This window comes from Falco rusticolus, chromosome 19 (genome assembly GCF_015220075.1).
Source record: "Falco rusticolus isolate bFalRus1 chromosome 19, bFalRus1.pri, whole genome shotgun sequence".
Lineage (NCBI taxonomy): Eukaryota > Metazoa > Chordata > Aves > Falconiformes > Falconidae > Falco > Falco rusticolus.
This window is the reverse complement of record NC_051205.1, coordinates 6,311,440-6,334,765: the sequence shown is the minus strand read 5'-3', so window position 1 is coordinate 6,334,765 and position 23,326 is coordinate 6,311,440. Positions and strand designations below refer to the sequence as shown.

Sequence of the window (23,326 nt, the reverse complement as noted above, 5' to 3'; positions counted from 1 at the left end):
GGAGAAGTTGCATGGAAGGAGATGCACAATTCAGTTGTCTCCTTCCCGCCTCCATGGTTTTGTGATTGTAGGGAGGCTATGAGCATGGAGAACGCAGCAGAATATCAATTCTTCTGTAAACCAGCTTAGAAATGGTGCTGGAGGAGCTGATGCAATAAAATACCGCTTTAGGTTTGCGGCAGAATGTTTTTCCCCATTTTTTTTAAATATGAGCAAGCTGGGGTGTAAGCTTTATTATGGTCTCTTACTGCACACTGCCGTTTGCAAAGCAGAGAGGCTCTTGTGTTCATCTCCAGCAGCTGCCACAGCAGGAGTTGGACGGGGCATACGTGGGAGCAGGAGGAGGGCTGGCATCAGGGACCAACTGATCTCTCTGGTCCGCTGGGGCTTTTGCTTCCCCAACAAAGACCTCGGCATTTCCACCTGCTGCTGCATGGGGCCTGGGTGCCAGCTACCTGCCCAAGCCCATGCAAAGCCTCCCTCTTTATTTTGTCTAAAAGCAGTATCCCCCAAAGGGGTGGGGGGGGTGGGGGGTGGGGGGGGAGGAATACCCGCTGTGGCTTAATTGCATTTAATGAGTCTGATAGGGATGGCTGCCAGCAAGCGGAGGGCTATGCCAAGGTTCCTAACTTGCCCGTGAGAACTGCAAGGGTGTGGTGCGTGGCCGCGCCTGTCTGCAACTACTGGGAGAGAAGATCTGAGAGCTCCTGCCAGCCTTGGCCGTGGTAGTTGTGGTGCTCGCCCGATGCCATCAGCCCAGCCCGTGTTGCAGGGCTTAGCTCTATGGGCTCATTGACCGCCAAGGACTCGGAGGAACACAATGACATCTGTAGGTGGGTGTGCCAAGTGGGTGGGAAATAACCCTTGCAGGCATTACAGGGGTCTTATGAAGATAGATTGATATTAAATGCACCTTGAGCATCCTTTCATCTGGAGCTGGGTCCAGTTCAGTTCTGCAGTGTGTGCCCAGACGGGGACCATTGTTTGTTTGATTGTCAAGTGAGTTTTAGGGTCCTCGGTGGGTATGTGATTTTGCTGAGTTCACGCTAGGTCTGATCTTGAGAGGCGCTGAGGGCCCAAATCCCAATATGTGCACTGATTCTTCAGTCTCTGAGGTTAATGCTGCTGTGCTGCGCTCACCAGGGGTTGGTTGGTTTATTTATTTTCCTTTCCCTCCCCTATGCTTGAGCAGCTCATCAGCAGGATTAACCCTGCTTTCTGGGTTAAAACACCCTGCGCAGTGTTGCTACATGAGCACAGAGCACACACGCCCCACCACACCCCTCGGTCCCGACAGGCACTTTGACTGCCTCAGGGCACCCGTGTTCTGCAGCTGTCAGCTGGGAGCCAGCCTGCATCCTTCTGCAAGGTTCGCCCTGCCGACTGCTGTTTTCTCCTGCATTTCCCCAGGCAGGCTATGGCTGCCTGTATTTCACCAGGTCCTCATTGCATTTCTTCCCCCCCAGCTCTCATGGAGACCCAAGCCTGATGACTTGGCCATGCTGTTTCTTGTAGCCTGGGTGGCATTCCCTGGCTTCAGCATTGTGGATCTCTTCCCAGCATCTCCCTCAGCTGCTTATATGCACCAGTGCTAACCCAGATTTACCCCCCAGGGTGGCTGTCACTGGTATCCTCATGGTGTGGCAGAAGAGGGCTTGTTAGATCCAGGCACATTTCAGCCACCTCTGCATTAAGGATTGATGCATGCACCTTGCCCAGCTGCAGAGATGCCAACTTTGAGCCAAAGGCTTGGCTTTCCTGGCTTCGTCGCGAGCACCCAGATATGGGAGGCAGTGCCAGACAGCCACACAGTGAAGGACACCAGAAGTGTATTGTGCAGGAAACTGAAAATGTTGGAGCTACCTTCCTCTGCCATAAATAGTGCTCATCCTGAAACCAAGTCTCCGCTGTGCGTGCTGGTGATCTACAGCACTGGCTGGAGGGGACGCTGAGATGGAGTGCGTAGTGGTCAGGGACTGCCATGTGCTGTCCCCTGGCGTCTTTGGGTCTCCCCAGTTTTGAAAGTCTCCTTGCTCAAATGCCTGATGGTCAGCACTGGTGCAAGCTTTGGAGTGAACTCCAATTGTGCCCTTGCTGATGGTGGTTGAGCAGTCTGTAGATCCACACACTGAATTTTGTTTGTGCCTCTTTGTGTGGGATATGTCTTATTCCTATAGAGCTGGGACTGCTGGTGTTTCTCCCAGCTTCTTGTTCTCTGCGTTGTATTGGGCCTGAGGGTTTTTTGGTTTTTTGATTTTCTAAATTTTGTTTTCATGACTGAATCTGCCTTCCAGCCCAGCCTTGGGCCTTGGCCAGCATTTGCCAAAGGGATTTCCTTCTCTGCAGCACGCAGAGGCTCCAATTAATGGGCAGGTCCTCTTGAGTAGTCACTTACTGAGAGTGGGTATTGTGGGAGTCCAGGTTTTTTGTCTCAGCACTTCCAGATCAAGCAAGATACTGCTTTGGAGCCCTGAGCTCTTCCCTGGGGACTTATGAGTCAAGCTGGGCTTTTGCTGTTTTGCACGCAGCAGTTAAAAAAAATAAATATGTAGGCTGAGCTGTAGCACTGGTGACAGCAGCCCCTGTGCAGTGGTGACCCTTCGCAGGTGGTGCAAGGCAAAGCAGGTTGTAGGTTTGAGCCAAGTGGGTGGAGGCATTGCTCTGTGCTGTGCCTGCAAGTTGCTCCATGCCTCGGTGGATGCTCCCAACAGTGGTTTTGTGCGTGCAGGGGGTGAGAGCAGCAAGAACCCCTCTGCAGTGGCCCCTGGACAGGCTGCAGGCAGCCGCGTGGTGCAGGGCAGAGATGCTGACAAGCCCATTGGCGTGCTGTCCAAACCGGTTGGGAACATGCTCCTCCGCTTATGCAAACAGCTGGTAATTGAGGAGAGGTTCATACAATCGTTTGATCTCTCCTCTGCTTCCCTTGGCACAGAGGCCGCATCCTCTCATGCCGATGTAATCAAACGAGGCATCCTGTGCCAAGAGGGTGCTTGCTTGCTTCCTGGGAGCGTTTGGCTGTGTCTGTGGGGCTGCCAGGCGGCTGTGCCTCTGTTGGCAACTGCCTGTTCAGAGAACAGAGACCCAGAGGAGGTTATCTTGCGAGGACCAGTGCCAAACCCTCTCTCCAAAGAAGATCTCTGTTGGCTGTAGGCAGGGAGATGGTGCTGAGGCTCTAGACTGGACTGTGGCCTCTTGCCAGAAGCCTGGCCGAGTGAGAAGGTGGGGCTGTTAGAAGACACCGGCCTCTTCCAGTTCAGGCAGAGCAGGGGTACTTGCTTGCCTGGAGATGCTGCCTATCATCTACATTTGTCTTTGCCTGTGGGCCTTGGCAATATTTAAGATTTCAGGAGCACACCGCAAACCCTCACGCCTTCTCTGGCAGCTCCTGTAGCTGTGTCCGCAAGGAGGGGACATGGGTAGTGGGAAAGCATAGCAGTCCTCCATGAGGCAGGAGGAGCAGTGGAGCTTAGCATCAGCTGTGGAGAAGGGCTTCAGGGGAGGACCAGGAGGAACAGCACTGCCTCCCCATAGCACAACTCAGGATAGAGTGATGTGTGCGGCTACACCAACCTGCTGCTGGTGGTACTCAGTCAGGGAGTAGCCAGCAGGCCGCTGGGCTCTGCGACCAGGTGGGGATGGTTGGAGGGGAAGGAGTCTAATGGGATGGGCTGCACCATGGGGAATGTTTCCCTTCTGGGAGGGGAGGACTTTTCCTGAAGCTCAGGAGTTTCCAAGAGCAGAAGCTGCCTACGCTGTTCTGGGGAGCAAGAGGCACCACCAGGCAACCTTGGCTTTCCTTCAACAGAGCCCTTTGGTCATGAATTTCCCTCTGTTTCGGAGGAAATGGCAGTTATTGCGAGGTTTCCTTGGGGATACCTTGCACTCCTCCACACAGCATCCTCCCCTGCGGGGTGTTGTGCTGCTGTTTGGAATGGGGTTTTCAACCGGTGGGGGTGGGAGGATGCAACTGCTGGCAGGAAATGACTGCCAGAGGTGTCCAGCTGTGCCAGAGCTGTGGTGGGGTTCGAGCCTACTTGCTGTCCCTCTGGTCCCATGTCCTGGCTGTGGTTGCATGAGATGAGCTCTCCAGTCCCAGCTTGCACCTTGTGCTGCCCACACTCAAACCATGTGCCACAGGGACCTGATCTTGCAAAGAAACTGATAAAAATGCTGTTTGTTTACTTACTTACTTTAGACATGCACAAGCAGACATATACCTGCCTGTATAGGCATGGGTAATGGTGCCATATATCATGGCACGACCAAAGAACAGCTGGCAGAGTTTGGAATGCCTTACAGTGGGATTGCAAGCAGCTATTTGTGAAACCACAGCTGCTATATTGCCTGCCTGTGATGTGATTGAATCCTGCCTGTGCCCAGCTCTTTCTGTGGCTTAGTACCTGTATGTCTCTGACCAAATGATCCCAAATTTAGACTCGAAATCTTTTGTCAGGTTTTGCTGTGCACATTTTGCCTCTGCATGTTCATGGTTGGGGTGCTTTGAAGGCTTTAAAAACTTATCACTGGGAGAGAGGCAGCATCCAAGGAACTCGGCCCCTGGCACATTTGCAAGTTGCTCCGGTTCCTCTGGGAGCTGTATGTGAGCATAAGGCACATTATTTGGTGCTTTAAGTCCTCCCTGCAGTGATGTTTGGGTCTGGTATTAAGGTTTGGGGCTTTGGCATAATTTAGCATGATGCAGGGTTACCTTGCGATCCTCTTGACCAGCTTTGCCCTGCAGGCAGAACACTTTCAAGGCCAATCTTAACATGCAGATTTGAGAGCACATGGAAAACCTGTCTTGAAACAGGCATCTAAATGCACTGGTGTGGATCTGCTCACCCCACCAACTGCATCATGGGGCAGCCCAGGGCCCTCACGTAGATCTGGGCCAGTGAGGAGGGGGTTCATTGTTCAGGGAGAGCATCGGCACCCACATTTCTATTGCGGATGCATCCGGACCACTTCCATGAATGTTTTATCCAGTCCTGAAAGGTTCACTATACCTCTGCCTTTGGCAGTGGAGTCCTGCCTTTTGCTCTGTATGGATGCTGTGGGAATGTATAGCTTGATCCCATGTCTGATAAGTTTGGATGGGAGCACTGATTTTGGGGTGTGGGTTGAAACACAGAGCATTAAAAGTAGCAGCAGATCCAGGTATGAAGCTTTTTGCTCTGTGTCCCTGTAGTGCAAGCTGGCCTCAGTGCACCCTGAGATCTTTGGGTCCTGGAGTCATGAGTTTCAAAACATTACTTAGGCACGTTTTTGGGGAGAAAATTCCATGAAGGGCTGTTAAATGTCTGACTCAAAGGTCATGAGCCACAAATAATCAGGGGAAGTATCTTGCCCTGACCCACTTCCTGAGGCCTGATGTGAATCTCATTTATAGGCTTGAACAGAGTATTTTCTGATTTATGTGCTTGAGATACCTAAATAATGTGCTTTGCTCACAGGTGTATGTGCGTAATCTGAGTGGTTTCAGGTGTGTTGCTTTTAATCCTGGTTCATTACTTTAGTTGCAGGAAGGGTTTTGTGATGCATGGTTGACTTTGCCAAACTTTAATCATCGTCTGTTTCAAATTTTTTTCTGAAACTTTCTGCCGAAGAAAGGTTGCAAGAATCAGAAAAATATGGCTTTACCCTTGTGGAAAAACTCTTGGGGGGGCTTTTCATAGAGAAGTATCAGCCTTTCCTTGATGTCTGGTAGGGAGGAGAGGGATCCACCCACATCTGGCCAATTCATAAAGCCCTTGAAACTCCCAGTTAACATACTCCATAAAGAGTTATCAGAATTTGGCAACTGCCTGCTCCAAACATTACATCTTCCCTGAGCATCATCTGTTCTCTGATGGCTCATATGGGATGCTGCATACAGCCTCTCTGCTCGGGGACAGCTGTGGCGGTGCAGGGCCTTCCCCAGAGCTGCGTGGTGGCTCCCCTGTGCTCCCCCGGCAGCTGCCTGGCAAGTCGAGGAAGGAGGAAAATGCCCCAAACGCTCAGATTCCACAGGGCCCTGCAAGGAAGCCCCCCAGGGACACGCAAGCGGATGGAGGTAGGGGAAGCAAAGGGGCTCTTTGCTTGGGGTTCCCACTGTCCCCCAAGAGCTGTGAGCCCCAACAGTAGTGCCTGTGTCCCCATTTCAGGTGTAGCTGGGCATAGATACCAGGGTGATGCTGGGTTTGTCATTTTTGCTTGTCTTTTGGGGGAGCATAGTGTTTGGTCCCATAATTAAACCCAGCATCTTGGTGTATACACCCCAGGGGCCAGGGCGAGGTTATGCGAAGTACCCCGACTCTGGGATTTCCTATTTCTTGAGTTCTGGTTTTGTGATCTTCATGTTATTTCAACATAGTCCTTTTTGTGTGGTTTCTTATTTAAGTGTTTTTAATTTGAACAAATTCCCTCCAGCTAATTTTTGTTACTTGTGCATAACTCTGGAGGAGACCTTTTCCTTTAATAAAAGAGGAATGTTTTTAATCACGCGCATTCTTCAACCCAGCTGAACTCTGAACCTTTCACAGATAATCAACATAAGATGGGAAACGGTTTTTGGAAGAACCCTGCCTTTAACTGCTGCTCAAACTTGAGACAAAGCTTTTCGCTGTGTGTGATCGCCTCATGGGTGGCACTGGCATGCAGCACGGTAACCCAGCAGCCTGCCTTCATGGCAGTCAGGGCTGAAGGCAGGGATGCACAAAAAGGCGTAGTTCGGATGCGACTGGCATGCTCCTTAATAATCTGCCCCCCTGGTTTGTTTGCTGCTTGTTTTATTTCCCTCTTACATTTGCTGACAGCTGATCTTGCCTCTAGAAAAATCAGGAAATGCCAAAGCAAAGATTTCTGTACTCCTTTTATTTTTTTGGGGGGAGGGGGGGCGGGGTGGTGGTGGTGGTGGTGAGTGTGAGTGTGGGGCTGGCTGGCTGAGATGAGCAGCAGCATGACCAGCGGTTTCCCCCTTTGGGGAGTGAGCAACACAAGCACCAGAGTACCACTGTCAGCCTAGGAAACTCTCTGGCACCAGATTTCACCCTGGCCAAAAGCTCAGCAGTAGTCCGAGAGGTGCTTGACTGTTTGCAAAGTGGGGAGCCTGTCGCTGTCTGCATGCTTGCTCCATGTCTCTCCCCGCTTTGCTGGTGAGTGCGTGGGCTCTTGGAGCACTTTGCCTGTTTTCCCTGTGCTGTACCATGCCGGCAGCCTGGAAGATGCTGGTAACCCGTGCCAAGTTGTTGAACATAGAGCTTGCGTTCATGCTCATACTGCTGAAGGCTTTCCCAGGGCACGCTGGAGAGAGACTCTGTGCTGAAGCTCCTCTTGCTGTGTTGCAATCTCCCCATCCCATGGAGGAAGGGTGGAGCTGCAGCAGCTGCTACCTGCCCAGGTGTGGAGCGGTTTGTTCAATGGGCTCAGCAGCCCTGGGTAGTCTCCTCCACATGCTGGGACTGTGGTGTGGTTCACTTCTGCTTCCTCCTAGCACGCTGGCATAGTGGCATTTTCCTCCTGGTGACCTGGATGCGCAGGGTGACCCAGAAAACCAACTGCTTGGTGCCACAATGATGGGACATCCCTGATGCTTCTGCTTTACTGGTGTGCCACATGGTACAAGTAGGGGCAAGGCAGCAAGTGATCCCCATGGCCACCTTTGCCTCTGGCTCAGGATAGAGGCTGATCTGTCTTGCTTTGCACCGCAAATACCTCCTGGGTTGTCTGAGCTGAGCAAATAAGCTTTGAAATGAATGATTACTCAGCAGAAGCAGGGAGAAGACTGAGAAGGCATTATGTCCTTGCAGAGAGGCTGAGTTTTGCTGTGTTTCAATGGCAGGGTCATTTGCCCTGCAAGCGTTGCCCCAGTCCTACCACGCTGCTGCTGGTGACATGGTGGCTGCTGAGTCCCTGCCAGCCCCGGCACTCATGTGAAGAGGCACTTGCTACCAGCACCAGCCTTCCCATGTGAATGTTCTTGCGAACTAAAAATAATTCACAAAAATGTTGGCAGCTGGACATCCAGCTGGGAGAGAAGCCTGTCCCAGAAACTTTCCGCCTCTTCCCTGGGTGGGTGCTCCCAGCTCACTTGTCCCTCCCTCAACACTCAGCCCTGCTCCTGGCCATGGGGGTGAGGAGGATGATGGATTCAGCCTCCCGAGGCTGTATGGAGCCAGCAGAGCGTCCCAGTCTCGGCCTGTGTGTCCCTGTCTCAGCCTGTGTCCCAGCCTCTCTGTTGCCATGTGTTGTGGTGCTGGTAGCTCGTGAGGGTCTGTAAAGAACGGGCAGGAGCCATCAGGGGGCTGGGATTTTGGCCGCCTTTAGGTGAGGGGAAGGGGAGGAGCTGCTGATCTGGCTGCCTGCCCCGTGAATCATGTGTGAGCATCGGAGGCTGCGGGGAGGGGAGTTGTTTACTGTAACTCTTGGCAGAGGTCCCAGCATGAAACCCCAAATGAATTCAAGCTGCAGCAGGAGGTCATGGCTGAAACAAACAGCTCCCAGGGTACGAAGGGCTTTGCAAAGGGGCCCAGAGCTGCTGGAGCAGGAGGAAAGCAGGGCATCCCTGGGGAGCTACGATGCACAGGTGCCACATGCCAGAGAGGTCCCGTGCCAGTGCCTGAGGCTCCTGCCCAGGGCCTGGGCTGTGCTCCCAGTGCTGCTGGTCCTAGTCCACCCTTGCCACCCTGGCACTCTGCATGTAAAGCACTGTGTTTCGAAGCTCTGGAAGACTGCCCTGAATTTTGTGGATTTAGTCTGTGCTGGCCAGGAGCGAAGCTGTTATGTCTTTGCACAGACTGGGATGCCCAGTCACCCCAGGGCACCCCAGGGAGACAGTATGTGCTCCCACAGTGCCTTTCTTTTCATCCCATCCTCCCTTTCTCCCATGTCCTGAAGATTTTGCTAAAATATCTTGACCTGAGCAGCCCTTGTGTACTGTGAGGTGCTCCCTGCACCATCGATGTGCAGAGCTGGAGGGGCATGGCAGGCAGGAGGGTCCACGCAGCCTCTGTCAGCAGCTCCTCCCTGGCTCCAGTGCCTCTTGGCGATGGGGATGCTTGACAGCCTTTTTCCTGGCTCCGGGCAAGCGGTGAGGAGTTGTTTTTCTGGCTGCTGGCCAATGGCCTGCCCGTCCTCCCTCTCCCCCAGCACACACATTCCCTCCCACTTCTCCTCTTCCACTGCTTCAGAGTTTGTTTTTAAAAAGACTAAAACAAATGAGGTAGAGAGATTCCCAGAGACCCCACCAGTGCCTTCCTCCTTGGCTCTGTGCTACCATCTGGGTCTCCCCGTCTGTCCCTGGAGGGGCCCATAATAGCCCCTCCTTCACCTGTGGTTGCCCCTGAGACCTTCTCGCCCCTTTTTGCCCTGGGAAGGTGCTGGAGGGGCAGCATCAGGCTGTGTTGAGCCTGAGGATGCTGCCAATGGGGAGGCGAGAACAAGACTGCTGCTGTTGGGCTTTGGCTGATGGGAGCTCCCCGTGGGCATTTTTAGCATCACAAGTGGAGAAAGGCTGTGGCCACTCTTCTCCAGATGTCATCAACTCCGAGGGCGAGGGCGGAGGCAGTGGCTTGGTGGGCTGATCCCTTCCTCCTCATACCCCTACTTTCCCCTCTGAATGATGATTCTTCAAGTAAGCAGCCCTCTTCAGTGCCTTAAAACTGAGCCGATATCTGCAGTCCCCTGGCAGCCCTGCTGCATTTCCTAGCTCCTGCCCCTTCGTGGTATGCAGTAGGACAGTTAACATTCAGCTGGAGGGGACCAGGGGATGGCTGAGCTTGAGCAAGTTCCTGCAGACAGACAGCATTGCATGGCAGGGATTTGGCTCAGCTGGGAGCTGTCAGAAGTCCCCATTTGTTTCGCCTACCTGTAATGAGATTTGTTCATTAAAGTCTGTCCTTGTCTGGCTGCCAGCAGCCCGGCACGTTGGATAGCACTACATATACCATGCCACTGCCTCCCTCCAGCCTTCCTCCCACTGAGCGTCCCCGAGGGGTTTGACCAGTGCCCATCACTCTGGTATCTTCCTCCTCCTCCCTGGGAGATGGGAACACATGTGAGCTGAGAAGCAGGAGGCGACAGCCCGGCTTATTGCTTGCATCCTTCCGAATCGTTGATGTTTAGCAAGATCTGAGGCCCTTGGGGGATTGCTGAAGCTGGGAGGTACAGCCTCCCAGGGTGCCAGTGCTGGCACCATGCTGCAAGGAGATGGGACCGAGTGCAGCAGCCCCTTGGGTAGCGCTGGGATGAATTGTCAGCCCTGTGGAGAACATCAGCCTTTTCAGGCCCCCTGCCTGGCTTCTTGCAGGCGTTGAAGGGCACATGGTAGGCAAAACAAAAAGCTGAGAGAAGACTAGTGGTCTTCTTGCTTAGGATAATTTCACTTGGGCTCTTGTTTGCTCATAAAAATGCAGCTAAATGTGCTTATCTGCTTTTGCCATGCCTGATCCCCAAAGGGGGCTGTGGGGCTCATCCTGCCCATCTTGTGGCATCGCACCATGTTCAGCCCAGAGGCACTGGTGATAACAGAGCAAAGGAGCTCAGCAGCTTTTAGGCTGTGGCTGTTAATCATCCTCAACTTCCATATTGGGCCAGTTATGGTGGGGCAGGCAGGGTGCAGCAATTAGAGCCAATTAGCCAGAGACAAGTTAAATCCCAGGCAGTTATCAGCAAGATGGAGAGAGAAGGGAGTAAACCCTGTGATGGGGTTTCCTGGGGACATCAGGTTCTTCCCCACCAGGGGCTGATGTAAGGGATGTTTCTGTCCTGGAGAATTAAGCTGGTGCAGAGAAGCGTTTGCCCTTGACCAGAGGGAATTTTCCTTGCCTGGACCATGCATGAAAGGCAGAGCTGGCCCTGTTTCAGCAGGGCTATGCGCCCCATCCCCGTGGTCTGCAAGGATGTATGCCTGCAGTTATTAATAGGCCCTGTGCCCTCCTTGGGCACATGCTTGTGCTCCTTTGCCTTGCAGGGAGGCATGGGCTGGGGTGAGAGTGTGCTGGGTTTCCCTCTGGTAGTGCTGTGTAAGTGCTGCATTGCAGGGCATGAGCCTGCGGAGATTTCTTCTGCAATATTGCAGTCATCAGCACAAGCCCCCAGATGCTGTTGAGGCTGAGGTTTGAACAGACAGGGCATGGTTCTTTGTCTATAAAATAACGTTTGCATTTGTGGGTTTTTTTGAAATGTAAAATTTTTCGGAAAATATTAATTTGTTTCCTGCCCACCTGCTTATTTCCAGCATCCCCTGTAGTGCAGTGCCTGGGGTGAAGCTGCAGTGGTCATGGCTGCTTTGCACCCAGCTGTGTTTGGTTTGTGGGATGTCATGGGCCCATCTGGGTTGTCCAGTGCATCCTTCAGTTACTGTCATGCTCATTTGTCCCCTTTCTGACTGCACTTGGCCGACTCACTGCCTGCTTGCTGTGTTGTTTGGAGCATCTCTCTGCAGAGGTGCAGGAGGACCAGTGCAGCTGTCGTTACCCACATGGCTCGGTGGCTCATCTGCAGGTTTGTCTTCTGTTTGTTGCAGCTGGAGGCAACCAGCTCTGCTCTGCACTGGCCTGTGGCCTGTGCAAGATAAATTAAGCAAAGCTTTAGGAGCTGGTCAGTGAAAATCCCCTGCTGCAGTGGGTGCTCTGATGCTCTGTGTAATTGGGACTATTTCAGGTGTTCCCACGAGGACAAGGGATTTACCATGCAGGGAGGCCATATGTCCAGGCATGGCAGGAGCATCTTAAATTCACAAAGCAATTCTCAACTGTGGTGTCAGGAAGAGCTGCCTGCAGCACCTTGGAGACTCTTCAAAGGTGTATAATTTACAGAATTTTCTGCCCAGATGACAGAGGAGGCTTTTGCAGGCAGTAGGTGGTGTATGGCAAGCCCTTCTCAATGGCAGGGCATGTTCCCCACAGTGCGCTTCTTCTGTATCAGGATATATCTGGGCCCCATCCTGATGCTTTCCCTACCTGCCTAACAGGGTGGTCTGAGCTGGACAGGGACTGAGCTGTACCCCTCTTTGTGTCTTGACAGCTGCTGTGAACCCCTGCACCTCCCCACGGGTGCCCCAGACCGCTCCCATGGACCTGCGGATTGGGCAGCGTGTGGTCAAGCCTGGCTCTGACACCACCTTGCTGGCCCTGAAGCACACGCAGCAGCTGCAGCACCAGCTCTTCCTCGCCAGTCTGCACCAGCAGCAAGTGGAGCAGCTCACCCACCAGCACGTGAGGGTATGGGCGCCCTAGGGTGCAAAGTGGAAGTACCTGCACCCACTTCCAGTAGTGGCTGGGTGAGGACTGGGCAGTTTGATGAATTAATTTTGCCCCCAAGGCATGTACCGTGCATGTCTGCCAGCAGTGCCCTGCATTGGGGCTGGCTTTGTCTGAGCTTCTGTCTCTGGCAGGGATCAAGAGGAAGAGGCTGGAAATCCCAATCCCAAAATAACCTTCCCAGGTGAATTCCTTCTTTCCCCTGAGCTGGAGGGACTGTAGTGCTTTTTAGCCAGCCCGGAGACCTCTCTGGTGCGATGACACCACTTAGGGAGTCAGGCTGGGGGAGGGGTGGTGCCGCCGCCTTACTTTTAGGCCAAATCTCCATCCTGCCAAGGCCAGTGGGAGGACTGGGGCCTCCTGGGATGTGCAAACCAGGGAAATGTTTTCAGCCACATACCATGTGTGCTGAGTGAGGAGCCAGAGCAACTGGACAGGATGCCTGGTGTCTGTGATCTGCCACTCTGCTTGGCCACCGCTGTTTCTCTGCCCTAAAGGCATGGCTTACTCACTTTACAAACTCATTTGCTTTTCTGGGAAGCCTGCACCGAAGTTCTCTAGTGTCACCCAGAATAGCACCCCTGCCCTGCACAGCCGCTGCTGCCAGACTATGCGTTGTCATAAAATTACTGCAAGGTTTAGCTTGGACAGTTCCTCTGGAGGCCCCTGCTGAGGGCAGGCCCAACTTCAGAGGTAGGGCAGGTTGCAGAGGACCACATCCAGGCAAGTTGTGACCATCTTTAAGAGCAGAGACCACCCTTGCCTGTCCCAGTCACAGGGCTGCGCTGTGCCCATGGCAGGAATCAGTTCCATATATGCAGATGGGATTTCCCTTGCTGCGCATCTGTCCCGTTGCTGCTCATCTTTTTGCTGCACTCCTTGGAGGGCCCTGGTCCCATCTGCTCTGTAAAAACCCCTTTGGATGGTGAGAGATGCAGTTGTACCCCCTCTCCTCTGGACTAAACAAGCCCAGCCTCATCCTCTTCTCTCACGTCCCATGTGCTCTGCCCCTGAGCGCCAGCCCTGCTCTCTGTGTGTGGCATGGGCTCACTGGTTCCAGTAATCTTACCTGGAAGCCCTGGTGGACTCATACTGAGGTTTTCTCGGAGAGGCTGAGCATCAGCTTGGTCCACACAAGGAGAGTTAAGATGCTGCTGCTGCCATGATTGTTGGGTGCTTAAGAGGCATTTGTGCTTTCTGACCTCTCTGTGAGGTGGGACCAACTCTGAAAAACACGAAGACCCAAACTTTTAAGACTAGTGTAGTAACCCTTTTTATTCAACTATGATTTTTATTTTTTGTTGTATTACAACATGCCCTAGCTACAGATGTGTCAAAACACCATGAAAGGCAGCAAGTTGAAACAGACTGCTTTGAGTTTTACAATGTCCCTGGGGAGAGCAACTCTGGAGATTCAGGTTTGCTATGATGACACAACTTGACACGTTCTTATACCCATCACATTTCCAAAAATGACACAACTGCTGTTTCGGACATGCTCAATCACCATGTCATTGTGCCTTGGGCTTGGGGAGGGGATAGGAGGGCTTTGGTCTACACTGGGTGAAGCTAGGGTCTCCTGGTGTTGATGTCCCTCTCCTCTCACAGGTGACCATGGAGTCCCCGCACCGTGAAGCTGAGCCTGGGCAACAGGAGCAGGAACTACGGCAGATCCTCAACAAGGACAAGAGCAAGCGAAGTAAGAGCCTCCATGTGTCTGCTGCCTGAGGAGCCATGTCCCTGAAGCCAGGGTACTCTGCTCACAGAGGGAGCGAGGTCAGAGTGGCTTTTAGAAGGGGTCTGAGCAGGTGATTCTGCCCTTAGCCAGACGAATCTCTGCTTACTCTTGGTCTAAAGGCATGTGATAGCATCCACAGCACTGAGTATCTCTGTCCCGTGCATCAAACCGAGCCGTGCTCTGTGTCCATGTGGGGCCATAAGAACAACTCCATGTCCACAGGGAAGTCCGGACATTCTGAGCAGCAAACAGCGATGCCAGCAAGTTGCGCTTAGCAGCTGGCAAGAAACTTTTTTTGGCCCTGCCCTGGCTGGTGGTGTCCTTAGTGATGCCAGCCAGACGGTCAGAATAGCTCTCCATGCTAATGTTGCACTGTGCCCTACGGCCGCTGCAGCGGTGCTATCCGAGCTGATGGTGCTTGTGACTGCACTGAGCAGGGCATGAATTTGCCTGTAGAACTTAAAAGCCCTAGGCTGGAGCACCGGTGGCAGTGGGGAGAGGTTAGTGAGCTGCCCCCACGCTGGCCAGGAGAGTTTGCAAACCCTGTCGGCTGTGATCTCCCGGCGCCATCTAGTGCCAGGCGCTGCAGGTAGCGCGCAAGGAGCTCACCGAGTTTTTAGATGAGCAGAGCTCTGCATCACAACCCAAAGATGCAGCTGCAGCATGCATCGGGCACACTGCACCTGCCCCAGTGTCTGTGAGCCTACTGTCCGCCTGCCCATCCAGTCTGAGCTCTGTCAGGATGCTGTTATTTTCCCTTAGCTTCCAAGTGGCTGTGGAGCACAGGCTGCTCTGCCGCAGTTTGCAGGGTTGATGGGGGTAGTTGCAATGCTGAATACACAGTGCCTGCCCTTCCCATGCCATTCCTGAGCAAACAGCTCCTGCGAATGCAGTCAGCTTGGCATGGCTTAGCAAGACAGTCTACACACAGCCCTTTTATGCAATGTGGGATTTAATCATACAAATTCATTACTTAACTTGTGCTCAGAGGTGCCACATGTCAGAACAGAAGCGTGGAGCATCCCTGTTGTAACCACAGAGCGTTCCTGCTTAAACAGATGGTTGGGGATATGGCTGAGGTTGGGTAGGAGCATGGGAACAGGCCCTGTTTTGAGGTGGGAAATGGCATGGGAGGCTCACAGCAGTCAGGGACTGGCCATTGTAGTACCCAGCAGCAGTCAGACCTCTGTGTGTGGGTGTTTCACCACTGTGGTGGAGCCAGGTGTTGGACGTGGGTCACTGGTGTTTGTTTGCCAGCAAGGTGTGGTGAGTCTCATGCTTTTTTGCATCAAGAGATTCAGGAGCCTCAGAGCTGGTCCCTGAACTTTTTGGAAGTGTTTTCTTTTTCTTGCTGTCTCTCATGCAAGCTGTCCCCATTTGTGAGGGCAGAATACAGCTGTGCAGGGGGTTGAGGTGCAGGACAGGCTGAGCTGTATGCTGTTAACTGGAAATTATCAGCATGTAACACGGGCTCAAAGAGCCCCAGGGCACAGTGTCTCTGGAGAGGCTTCAGAAGGATCCCATGCACCTGTGGGAGTTTTGTTGCTACTGTGTGAGCCATGTTGTGCTTTCATGCTCTCTTTATTCTGTGGATGTCAGCTTATACCTGCTCTCTCTGGCTTAGATGAAGCAGGAAGATCTGCCACTGAGAGCTGCCTCTGGCAATGCTGTGCCTCTCACCAGCCATGTTCCCAGTGCTTAGCAAGCTGCATGCGAAAAGATCAGGCTCCTGAGGTGATGTGGGAGAGCAGAGCATGGGATGCTTCCCTGACCATCTGGGAAACTCCAGTTGCCCCAGCTGGCCTTTCTCTCCCCAAGCCAGGCTTGACCTGAGAACTGCACCAAGCATCTCCACAGGGTTTTCTCAGTGTCTGTGTGCTTGTAGGGGTCTCCAGACATCCTGGCATTACTTGCGGAGCCATGGGGCCACACTCATGTCTGCAGGGAGCCCTTTAAGTGTTCTGTGTTGGCTCTCAACCCTGTGTGCTTATTGCTGGTCTTTCTGCAGGTGCTGTGGCCAGCACAGTGGTCAAGCAGAAGCTGGCTGAGGTCATTCTGAAGAAACAGCAAGCAGCTTTGGAGAGGACCAGCAACCCCACCCCTTCAGCCATGCCGTACAGGTAAAACAGGGCATCCTCAGAACCTGGAAAAGGTGGATGTTTATCTTGAGCAAGATCTCGCTGATATCTTCTGTTTCCTGGTCTTTAGAGATACTGCTTAGCTAATATCTGTTGGGGTTAGGTAGCTTTGTTCTGTGTTAAGTGCTTGTAGGAGGTGGATGAAGCTCCCACACTGTTTTCCGTGACCTCATTGTACTTGGATGGCTTGTCCCACTCGTGACCCAAAATGTATTGTCAGGCTTCTTGTCTTTTGTCCCAAAACAAGGCAAAAACAGCAGCTTGATCCCTTGTATAGGTGCTTGTGGTAGTGGACAGGGCAAGCTTTTCTGGCCACTGGCAGAAGACTAGCCCATGCCCAAGAAAGGCAATGGGCCACCCTTGCATGGGAGGGTGTAATGTGAGTGGCACATGGCTGCCAAGTAGAAAAGGTCTCTAACAAGATGGCTTCTCCCTGTAGGTCTTTGGAGCCTCTGGATCCTGAAGGCCCTTCCCCTCCTGTGCTCAGCACCTTCCTGTCCCCTGTCCCTAGCACTTCTCTTGACCCGCCAGAGCATTTTCCTCTGCGGAAGACAGGTAAGGACTTGGGGATAATGCCATCTCCCCTTCCACTGTGATGCCCTTGCAGCCCACTTGCAGGGGACAGCTGGAGCTGAAAAGTGGGGTGGCCTGACCCCAGGAAGCCAGTCCAGCTTTTCCCCTGTCAGCAGCGGGGCTGGAACTAACTGCCTTATCTGCTCACAGCATCTGAGCCCAACCTGAAGGTGCGTTGCAAGCCCAGGAAGTGCCTTGACCGACGCAAGAACCCCCTGATGCGGAAGGAGAGTGCTCCCCCCTCACTGAAGAGGCGGCCACCTGAAGCGATTGGTGAGGGCTTTGCCTGGACAGTCGTATCTTGGGGTTTGGAGAGACCTTGGGGCCAGGCTGGAGCAGCTATGGTCTGCCCAGGATCCTGCGCCCCTTCTGCCTGGGGGGCCATGTCTCAAGGGCTTGGCATGTAATCAGTGCCTTCCTGAGGGCACAGCTCATGGAGGGAGCTCTCTGCCGTGATGGTGCAGGGACAGATGAGCCAGGAAAGGATGCTGCTGCAGCTCTACCCTGCTGCTTTTCTGGCCCAGGACGGACCTACAAGGCTGGAAGGGTTTAAAGCCCTGAGCAAATGCAGCTGGTCAGGCTTCCTCGCCGTGGTGTGGTACTTCCCACGCTAGCAGGCAGCTCTGTCTCCACTGTGCCAAAGGGAGATTTGGCCCTGGGAGGCAGGTGGGCAGCTGTTAGAGGGAGAGAGTGCTATGAAGGGCTGAGGCGGGGGCTGTGCAGCCCTTCTCCAGGTGCTTGTGCCCATCGCCCCCATTTCTCTTCCCTGTGCAGACTCCTCCCCAAGCAGTAGCAGCACCCCAGTGTCTGGCTGCAGCTCTCCCAATGACAGTCTCCCCGCTGAGCATGGAGCCCTCCCTGCTGCCTCCAGCATGGCCCACGAGGTGAGTTCCGACAGCCTCACAGCCAGGGGTCTTGCAGTGTGGGGCTTCCTGACCCTAGGGTTGGGTGCCCTGATCTCCCACTCCCATCCTAGGCTCAGATGAAGGTAGCATGCTCCCCCAGAGACCCCAGCCCTGGAACCCTGCTGCCCAGGAACTGCCCTTAGCCCTGCTTTCCCTGCACAGTGGGATCCTGTGTCTGGCGCAGCACTGCTCCTGATGCACTGCCCTCCTTTGCAGTGTGCGTTTCTTGTCTCCTAGTGTATGTGCTGTCCCCATGGGTCCCCAGTGCCCCTTGCCCTGCTCCCAGGCATTCCCCCAGGCATCTGGGGCTCAGCTCCTCTTCTGCTGCCTGTGCCCAAGCTGCTTGTCCCATGCTGAGCTCTGCCGCTTCTGGAGCAGGAGACTAATGAATTGTCTTTGATGCAGACACCCCTGGCCCAGCGCCTGATGATGCAGGAGAGCTCACTGGCCCAGTTTGCCCTGCAGAGTGCAACCTCCCTTCCGGCTATCACGCTGGGATTGCCGGCTACCACTAGCACCAGGGTAGGTAGCCAGGTTTTAGGTAGCCCCAGAACTGGGCAGAGGGTTCCCACAAGGCAGGGGAAGCCCTTTTCTTTGGGCCTGGGGTTCCTGGGCTCATGTCAGGTGTGTGCTGGCTCTGAGTATTTGCAGGCACTGCCTGTGGCCACAGTGAGGATGTGCTGTCCTCTCCTTGTGCTGTGTTCCAGCAGGTTGCTAACCCAGTCTTTCTTCTCTTCTCTGCAGGGAGAGTCAGATCTCCGCCCCCTCTCCAGCTTGGCACACCGGGTGCCTGTGCTGAACGGACCTGTCCTCACGGGCACACACTCACCCATGTTAATACCAGCTGGCTTGGAGCAGCATGAAGCTGCGAGCCCCTTATCCCCTCGGCTCCAGCCCGTCATCATCCTTGAGCCCTCGGTCACCCACACTCCACTGGTGGCAGGTAAGCATTGAGCTTGGTGACAGGCACTGAGGCTGTGTCAGTGCTGTCCAGGGCTCAGTGAGGAGCTGTGCTTGGGGTGGGCAGGTTTTTTGGGTGCCAGGAAAGCTCAGTGGCCTTGATTTTTCCATTACTCTCCCATGAGCCGTGGCAGAGAGAATGAAAGAAGTTGACCCTGATTCTGGCTAGCCAGCAAGTATGTCCTTGCCATGGATGAAACGAGAGTTCAGCACGCACCATGGCCTTGACAATGCAGAGAGCACCATTAGTTTTGGCTCTTCATTCCAGCTGCCCCTCACCCTGCCTGAGCTGGGCTGCTGTGGAGCTGTTCACCCTTCCCGCAGCCCAGAAGTCCCCCTCCAAGGGGTCTTTCCTGCCTCTTCCTAGATTCTTGTGCCAGCAGATTTCACTACAGACCTTGCATTGAGCAGGGCAGCTCAGACCTTTTGGCTGTGCCTCTTTTCCCCCAAGCCCCTCTGGGTAATCTGCTCTGACCAGCAGAAAGAGAACTGGCTCCTATGTGCAGGTTCCTGACTCCATCTCTCCCTGCCCCATGATACCTGCAGTGAAGGAAGCTTCTCCCATTGAAGGTGAAGCTGGGGGTGGACTGAGATGATTGAGGTCAGACAGATATTGTCCCCAGACCACTGTGGGCTGTGTGAGGCCAAAGTGATAGGGACAGAAGGAAGCGAACCATAAAGGCACAACCCATACATCCTAGCCTACCAGCACTGGGCTCCAGGGCTGGGTCACTGTCATTTTTAGGGCTGTCTGGAGACAGTCCGCACGGGTCTAGACAGCACTGATGCTTGTCTTGGTGTGGACTGACAGCTGCACAGGGTATCATGTCTGCCCAGTGGAGAATGCCATCCCTCATCTCTCCTTCCTCTCCCCTCCAGTGCCAGGTCTGGGAACAGTCCCCTTCTCCTTCACCCCCTCGCTCATCTCTGCAGAGCGTCTGTCGCTCCCAGGCCACCATAAACCGCTGGGCAGGACCCGCTCAGAGCCCCTGCCCCAGAACCCCAAGGCCATCCAGCAGCAACTGGTGTACCAGCAGCATCACACCCAGTTCCTGGAGAGACTCAAGCAGCAGACACATCTGGGCAAGGTAAGTCGTGGAGGCCCAGCCTGGGCATGTAGGAGGCAATGGGAGACAGATGCTAGAAGGGTGCGTGGTGGCATCCCTGCTTGCCAGGCAGTGGGTGCCAGATGTCCAGGGCCAAGCCCTAGCCAGGCATGCAAGATGCTGCCTTGCCCAGGCCTATAGCAGCAAGCTGAGGGTACATGCTTGGCTTCCTTGGCTCCCTCATTCATCATGCTCCTGCCCTGAGATGCCCTGCCACCCCTCATAATCTTCTTGGCCTGGCCTGGCCCTGATACCTGTCTGTGCTCATTTGTGACCGCTCCAACTGCAGCGCATGGCTAAATCCAGTGAGAAGCCCCGTCTACGGCAGATACCCTCTTCTGAGGACATGGAGGCGGAGGGGACACTCCCAGAGGCTGGGGCTGAGAGTAGTGACCCGGCAAGGGCACATGTGGAGCCCACACGACCAGGGAGCATCATAAAGGAGCCCGAGAGGATGCCAAAGATGATGCAACCTCAAGAGGAGCTTGTCCTACAGCAGGTATGCAAGGGCTGCCAGGGATGAGAGAGCCCTGGGGGGGGCATCGAGGCTGCCAACCTGAAGCAGCTGGGCACAAGGAGCCCACAGGAAAAAAGGATAGTGCCTTCCTTGGCTGTCCTGAGCTGTGTGGAGCCCTTAGGGTGGTTTGAAGCTTTCATAACAGGTTCAGGCAGGAGTGGACTGTAAGAGGTGGAGTTCCTAGCCTTGTCCATCTCTCCAGTTGTGGCTTAATTGCTTTGAGCATTAGTCCTGAACAGGCAGCATGCAGAGATCACTGCCCTGCAATTTGGAGCAGTTCTTTTCTCCATCCCTTGGTGTCTCCCATTTAAGGCTTTACACAAACCCAGCAAAGCTGGTAGTATCTTGAGCCTTGGATGATTCGGATAAGACCGTGAAAGCCACCCCCACAAAGGGGTGCTGTATGGCTAAGGACACAGGCACCACATCTGTACCTTCCTTGAGCCTGGGGTGGTTTGCTAGGACAGAGACAAGAGCTCCAGCCACCCCTGGCATCAGCAAGACTGGGCATGATCTCCAGATTGCTGGGCATCATCCCCAGACTGGTGTGCATTTTCCAGATTGCTGCGCCTTGTAGCAGGGCTGCCCAGCACTGCAGGACTGAGCCAGCAGAGAGCAGCAGATGCTGCATGACTTGTCCCAGCTCCTGCAAACTGGCTCCAAGCCCCACAGCATGGAGGGGGCTGTCGTATCCAGACCCTGGGAGGGTGCGCAGTGCAGGGCTCCCTTCCCTGTGCCGAGTGATTCTACTCTCACTGCCTTGGCACTTTGCTCTGGACACTGTGCTCACCACTGCCTCTCTCCATCAGGCCTATCTCTGGGATTCCTACCAGCGCGTGCAGCAGCAGCTCCTCAAGCGGCAGCCCTTGGCCGAGTCTCCCGTTGTCCCCACGATCCATGCAGCGCACAGGCCCCTCTCCAGGGCCCAGTCATCTCCTGCCACCGCAACTGTCTCCCTTCCTGCCCAGGACACAGCCTCCAAGACACTCTCCCTGCCTGTGCAGGAGCAGCCAGCCAAGCCACATTTCATAACAGGTATGGCCCGGCCCCTGTGCAGGGCTGTCACAGCTGGAGCTGCAGGGGCTGAGGATAAGAGCTGCAAGAGAGCTGGGGATGCCCAGGGGCAGCTTAGCATCAGTCCTAGTCACTCCCAGACTTATAGATCCTTGGGAGTGCTCTGGCTGGCTGCAGAAAGACCATGAGGGTCACCTTCTACGGTGGCTTTTCCAAGCAGGACTTGCCTCCCTGGCCCCTTGACTGCTGTCCTGGTCCAGCGATGCTGGCAAGGTTCAGCTCTCTTACATATATCCAAGGCAGGATTTGCTTCAAACGTGTTGGGACACAGGCTCCCGTGATTTGAGGGAAGTGTTTCAGTGAAACCAAATAGTTACAAGTGTTTAGGGTCTCAGCCAGCCCCTGAAAAGGAGCTGAATTAGGGTCAGCACCATCGAGGCCTGGGTGTCCAGTTCAGTCTCAGGAGTAGCAGCTCTCCTTGTGTGTTGCAGGGCTGGTTTATGACTCTGTGATGCTCAAACACCAGTGCTCCTGTGGTGACAACAGCAACCACCCAGAGCATGCAGGCAGGATCCAGAGCATCTGGTCCCGTCTGCAGGAGAGAGGCCTGCGCAGCCAGTGTGAGGTGAGTGCATGTGGCAGGGTCTGAGCAGCATGCCTGTCCAGAAAGGGGATGCTGGTACAGCAGATCTCACGCCAGTGGTGTGATAGGTTATCCTGCTCCCATCTCCATCCCTTTTGCTCCAAGATCATCTCAGCCTGTTTACCACCATTATCCAGAGGGCTTGGTCTTGTCCGTTGCTGGCAGTGCCAAGTTGGAGCATGCTGGTCTGACCATCTCCAGCTTCAGATGGCAGCAGCAGTCTGCTCTGCTGGAAGATGGGCATAGGGAGAAGTGTGATCCCTACGGGAACAGGGTGTTCTGCCAACTCTGGGAACATCGGTGTCAGTTCCAATCTGTTAGAAACCTTGTCCAGGTCTAGCTGGGCTGACTGGTCTGCACAGGGCTCTGCAGTTGTAGGAAGGTGGTGCTGGCATTTCCTGCCTGATCCCTGCAAATGAGGGGGTGCTGAAGTTCAAATCCAATGCAAGAAGCAGCGTGCTGAACCTTGCAGCTGCCTCCTCCCCAGCTGCAGTGACACAAAATGTGGCTGTACTTGGTCAGCAGGATATGCCACTTCTACCCTCGGAGGCTGGCGTGCTTGGGTGGGAGAGCCTGTATCTCCCACCTGGAGCTGCTTGGTCACAGCCCCTGTCTGCCACAGTGTCTGCGGGGACGCAAAGCCACCCTGGAAGAGCTGCAGTGTGTCCATACCGAGCGCCATGTCTTCCTCTACGGCACTAACCCCCTCAACCGCCTGAAACTGGACAACGGGAAGCTGGCAGGTAAGTTCACATCCACACGGCTCCCTCGGGCAGCAGTGCCCTCACCTGCCTGTCCCTGGCCATACACCCACTCCGGGTGTCGGAGCACTCTCAGCTGTGGGAACCACACCAAGCAGCTGCCCTGCAGACTGTTTTGGCCAAGCAGCCGGGCCAAACCTCCCTGCCTGTGCCAAGTGCCCTGTCCCCCACCATTCTCCAGTTTCTCAGCTCTGAAGTCCTTGCTGTCCCCTCTCTTTGCAGGGATCCTGTCGCAGCGGATGTTTGTCATGCTGCCCTGCGGAGGGGTGGGGGTAAGTGCTTGACCTCTGCTCTGGCTGGTTTTGGATGGGGCTGTTCCTTTCATCTGTCCCCAGCAAGGGCCCCCTCATGGGCTTGAGTGGAGAGGGAGCTCCTGCAGCCTTTGGGCTGCCAAGGCTGGGCAGCCTCAGGCGGGAACACTCCCATATGTGGGCAGGATATCATTGTATCCCCCCTGTCCCTGGGATGGTCCTAAGCATCCCACCCTTGAAAGGGGATCCTTTATGCCTGGTTACTCTAGGGGACCCAGCACCAAAAAGCCCCTCACAGCCATTTCTAAGAGCCCAGGGCATTAGAAGGGAGCAGACTGGCAGGATGGCTAGGGGAAGCCGCAAACCATTGTCACCATTGAGGGAGAGAAGTGGTGTCATGGGCACAGCAGCTCACCACTTCTCTCCAGACACTTCTGTGGCCTCTCCTTTCACAGCTTGCCATCCTGGTTTCTCTCCATTC

At 54.4% G+C, this 23,326-nt stretch overlaps 1 protein-coding gene across 9 annotated transcripts in view; it reads left to right on the top strand.

Moving 5' to 3' along the window:
- Positions 1–23,326, top strand: part of HDAC7 (histone deacetylase 7) — an 88,492-nt gene that overhangs the window by 60,102 nt on the left and 5,064 nt on the right. For 7 of the 9 annotated variants that reach the window (XM_037412069.1, XM_037412068.1, XM_037412065.1 and 4 more), the window contains 14 exons: positions 12,004–12,200; positions 13,848–13,938; positions 15,986–16,097; positions 16,555–16,670; positions 16,839–16,961; positions 17,463–17,572; positions 17,999–18,115; positions 18,338–18,536; positions 19,433–19,641; positions 19,949–20,158; positions 20,986–21,211; positions 21,682–21,815; positions 22,456–22,576; positions 22,817–22,866. In XM_037412069.1, the coding sequence (XP_037267966.1) occupies positions 12,004–12,200; positions 13,848–13,938; positions 15,986–16,097; positions 16,555–16,670; positions 16,839–16,961; positions 17,463–17,572; positions 17,999–18,115; positions 18,338–18,536; positions 19,433–19,641; positions 19,949–20,158; positions 20,986–21,211; positions 21,682–21,815; positions 22,456–22,576; positions 22,817–22,866 (2,015 nt within the window). Of the gene's footprint in view, positions 1–12,003; positions 12,201–12,373; positions 12,424–13,847; positions 13,939–15,985; positions 16,098–16,554; positions 16,671–16,838; positions 16,962–17,462; positions 17,573–17,998; positions 18,116–18,337; positions 18,537–19,432; positions 19,642–19,948; positions 20,159–20,985; positions 21,212–21,681; positions 21,816–22,455; positions 22,577–22,816; positions 22,867–23,326 lie in introns of those variants that run through there. The other 2 variants (XM_037412074.1, XM_037412070.1) reach the window with 2 other exon arrangements.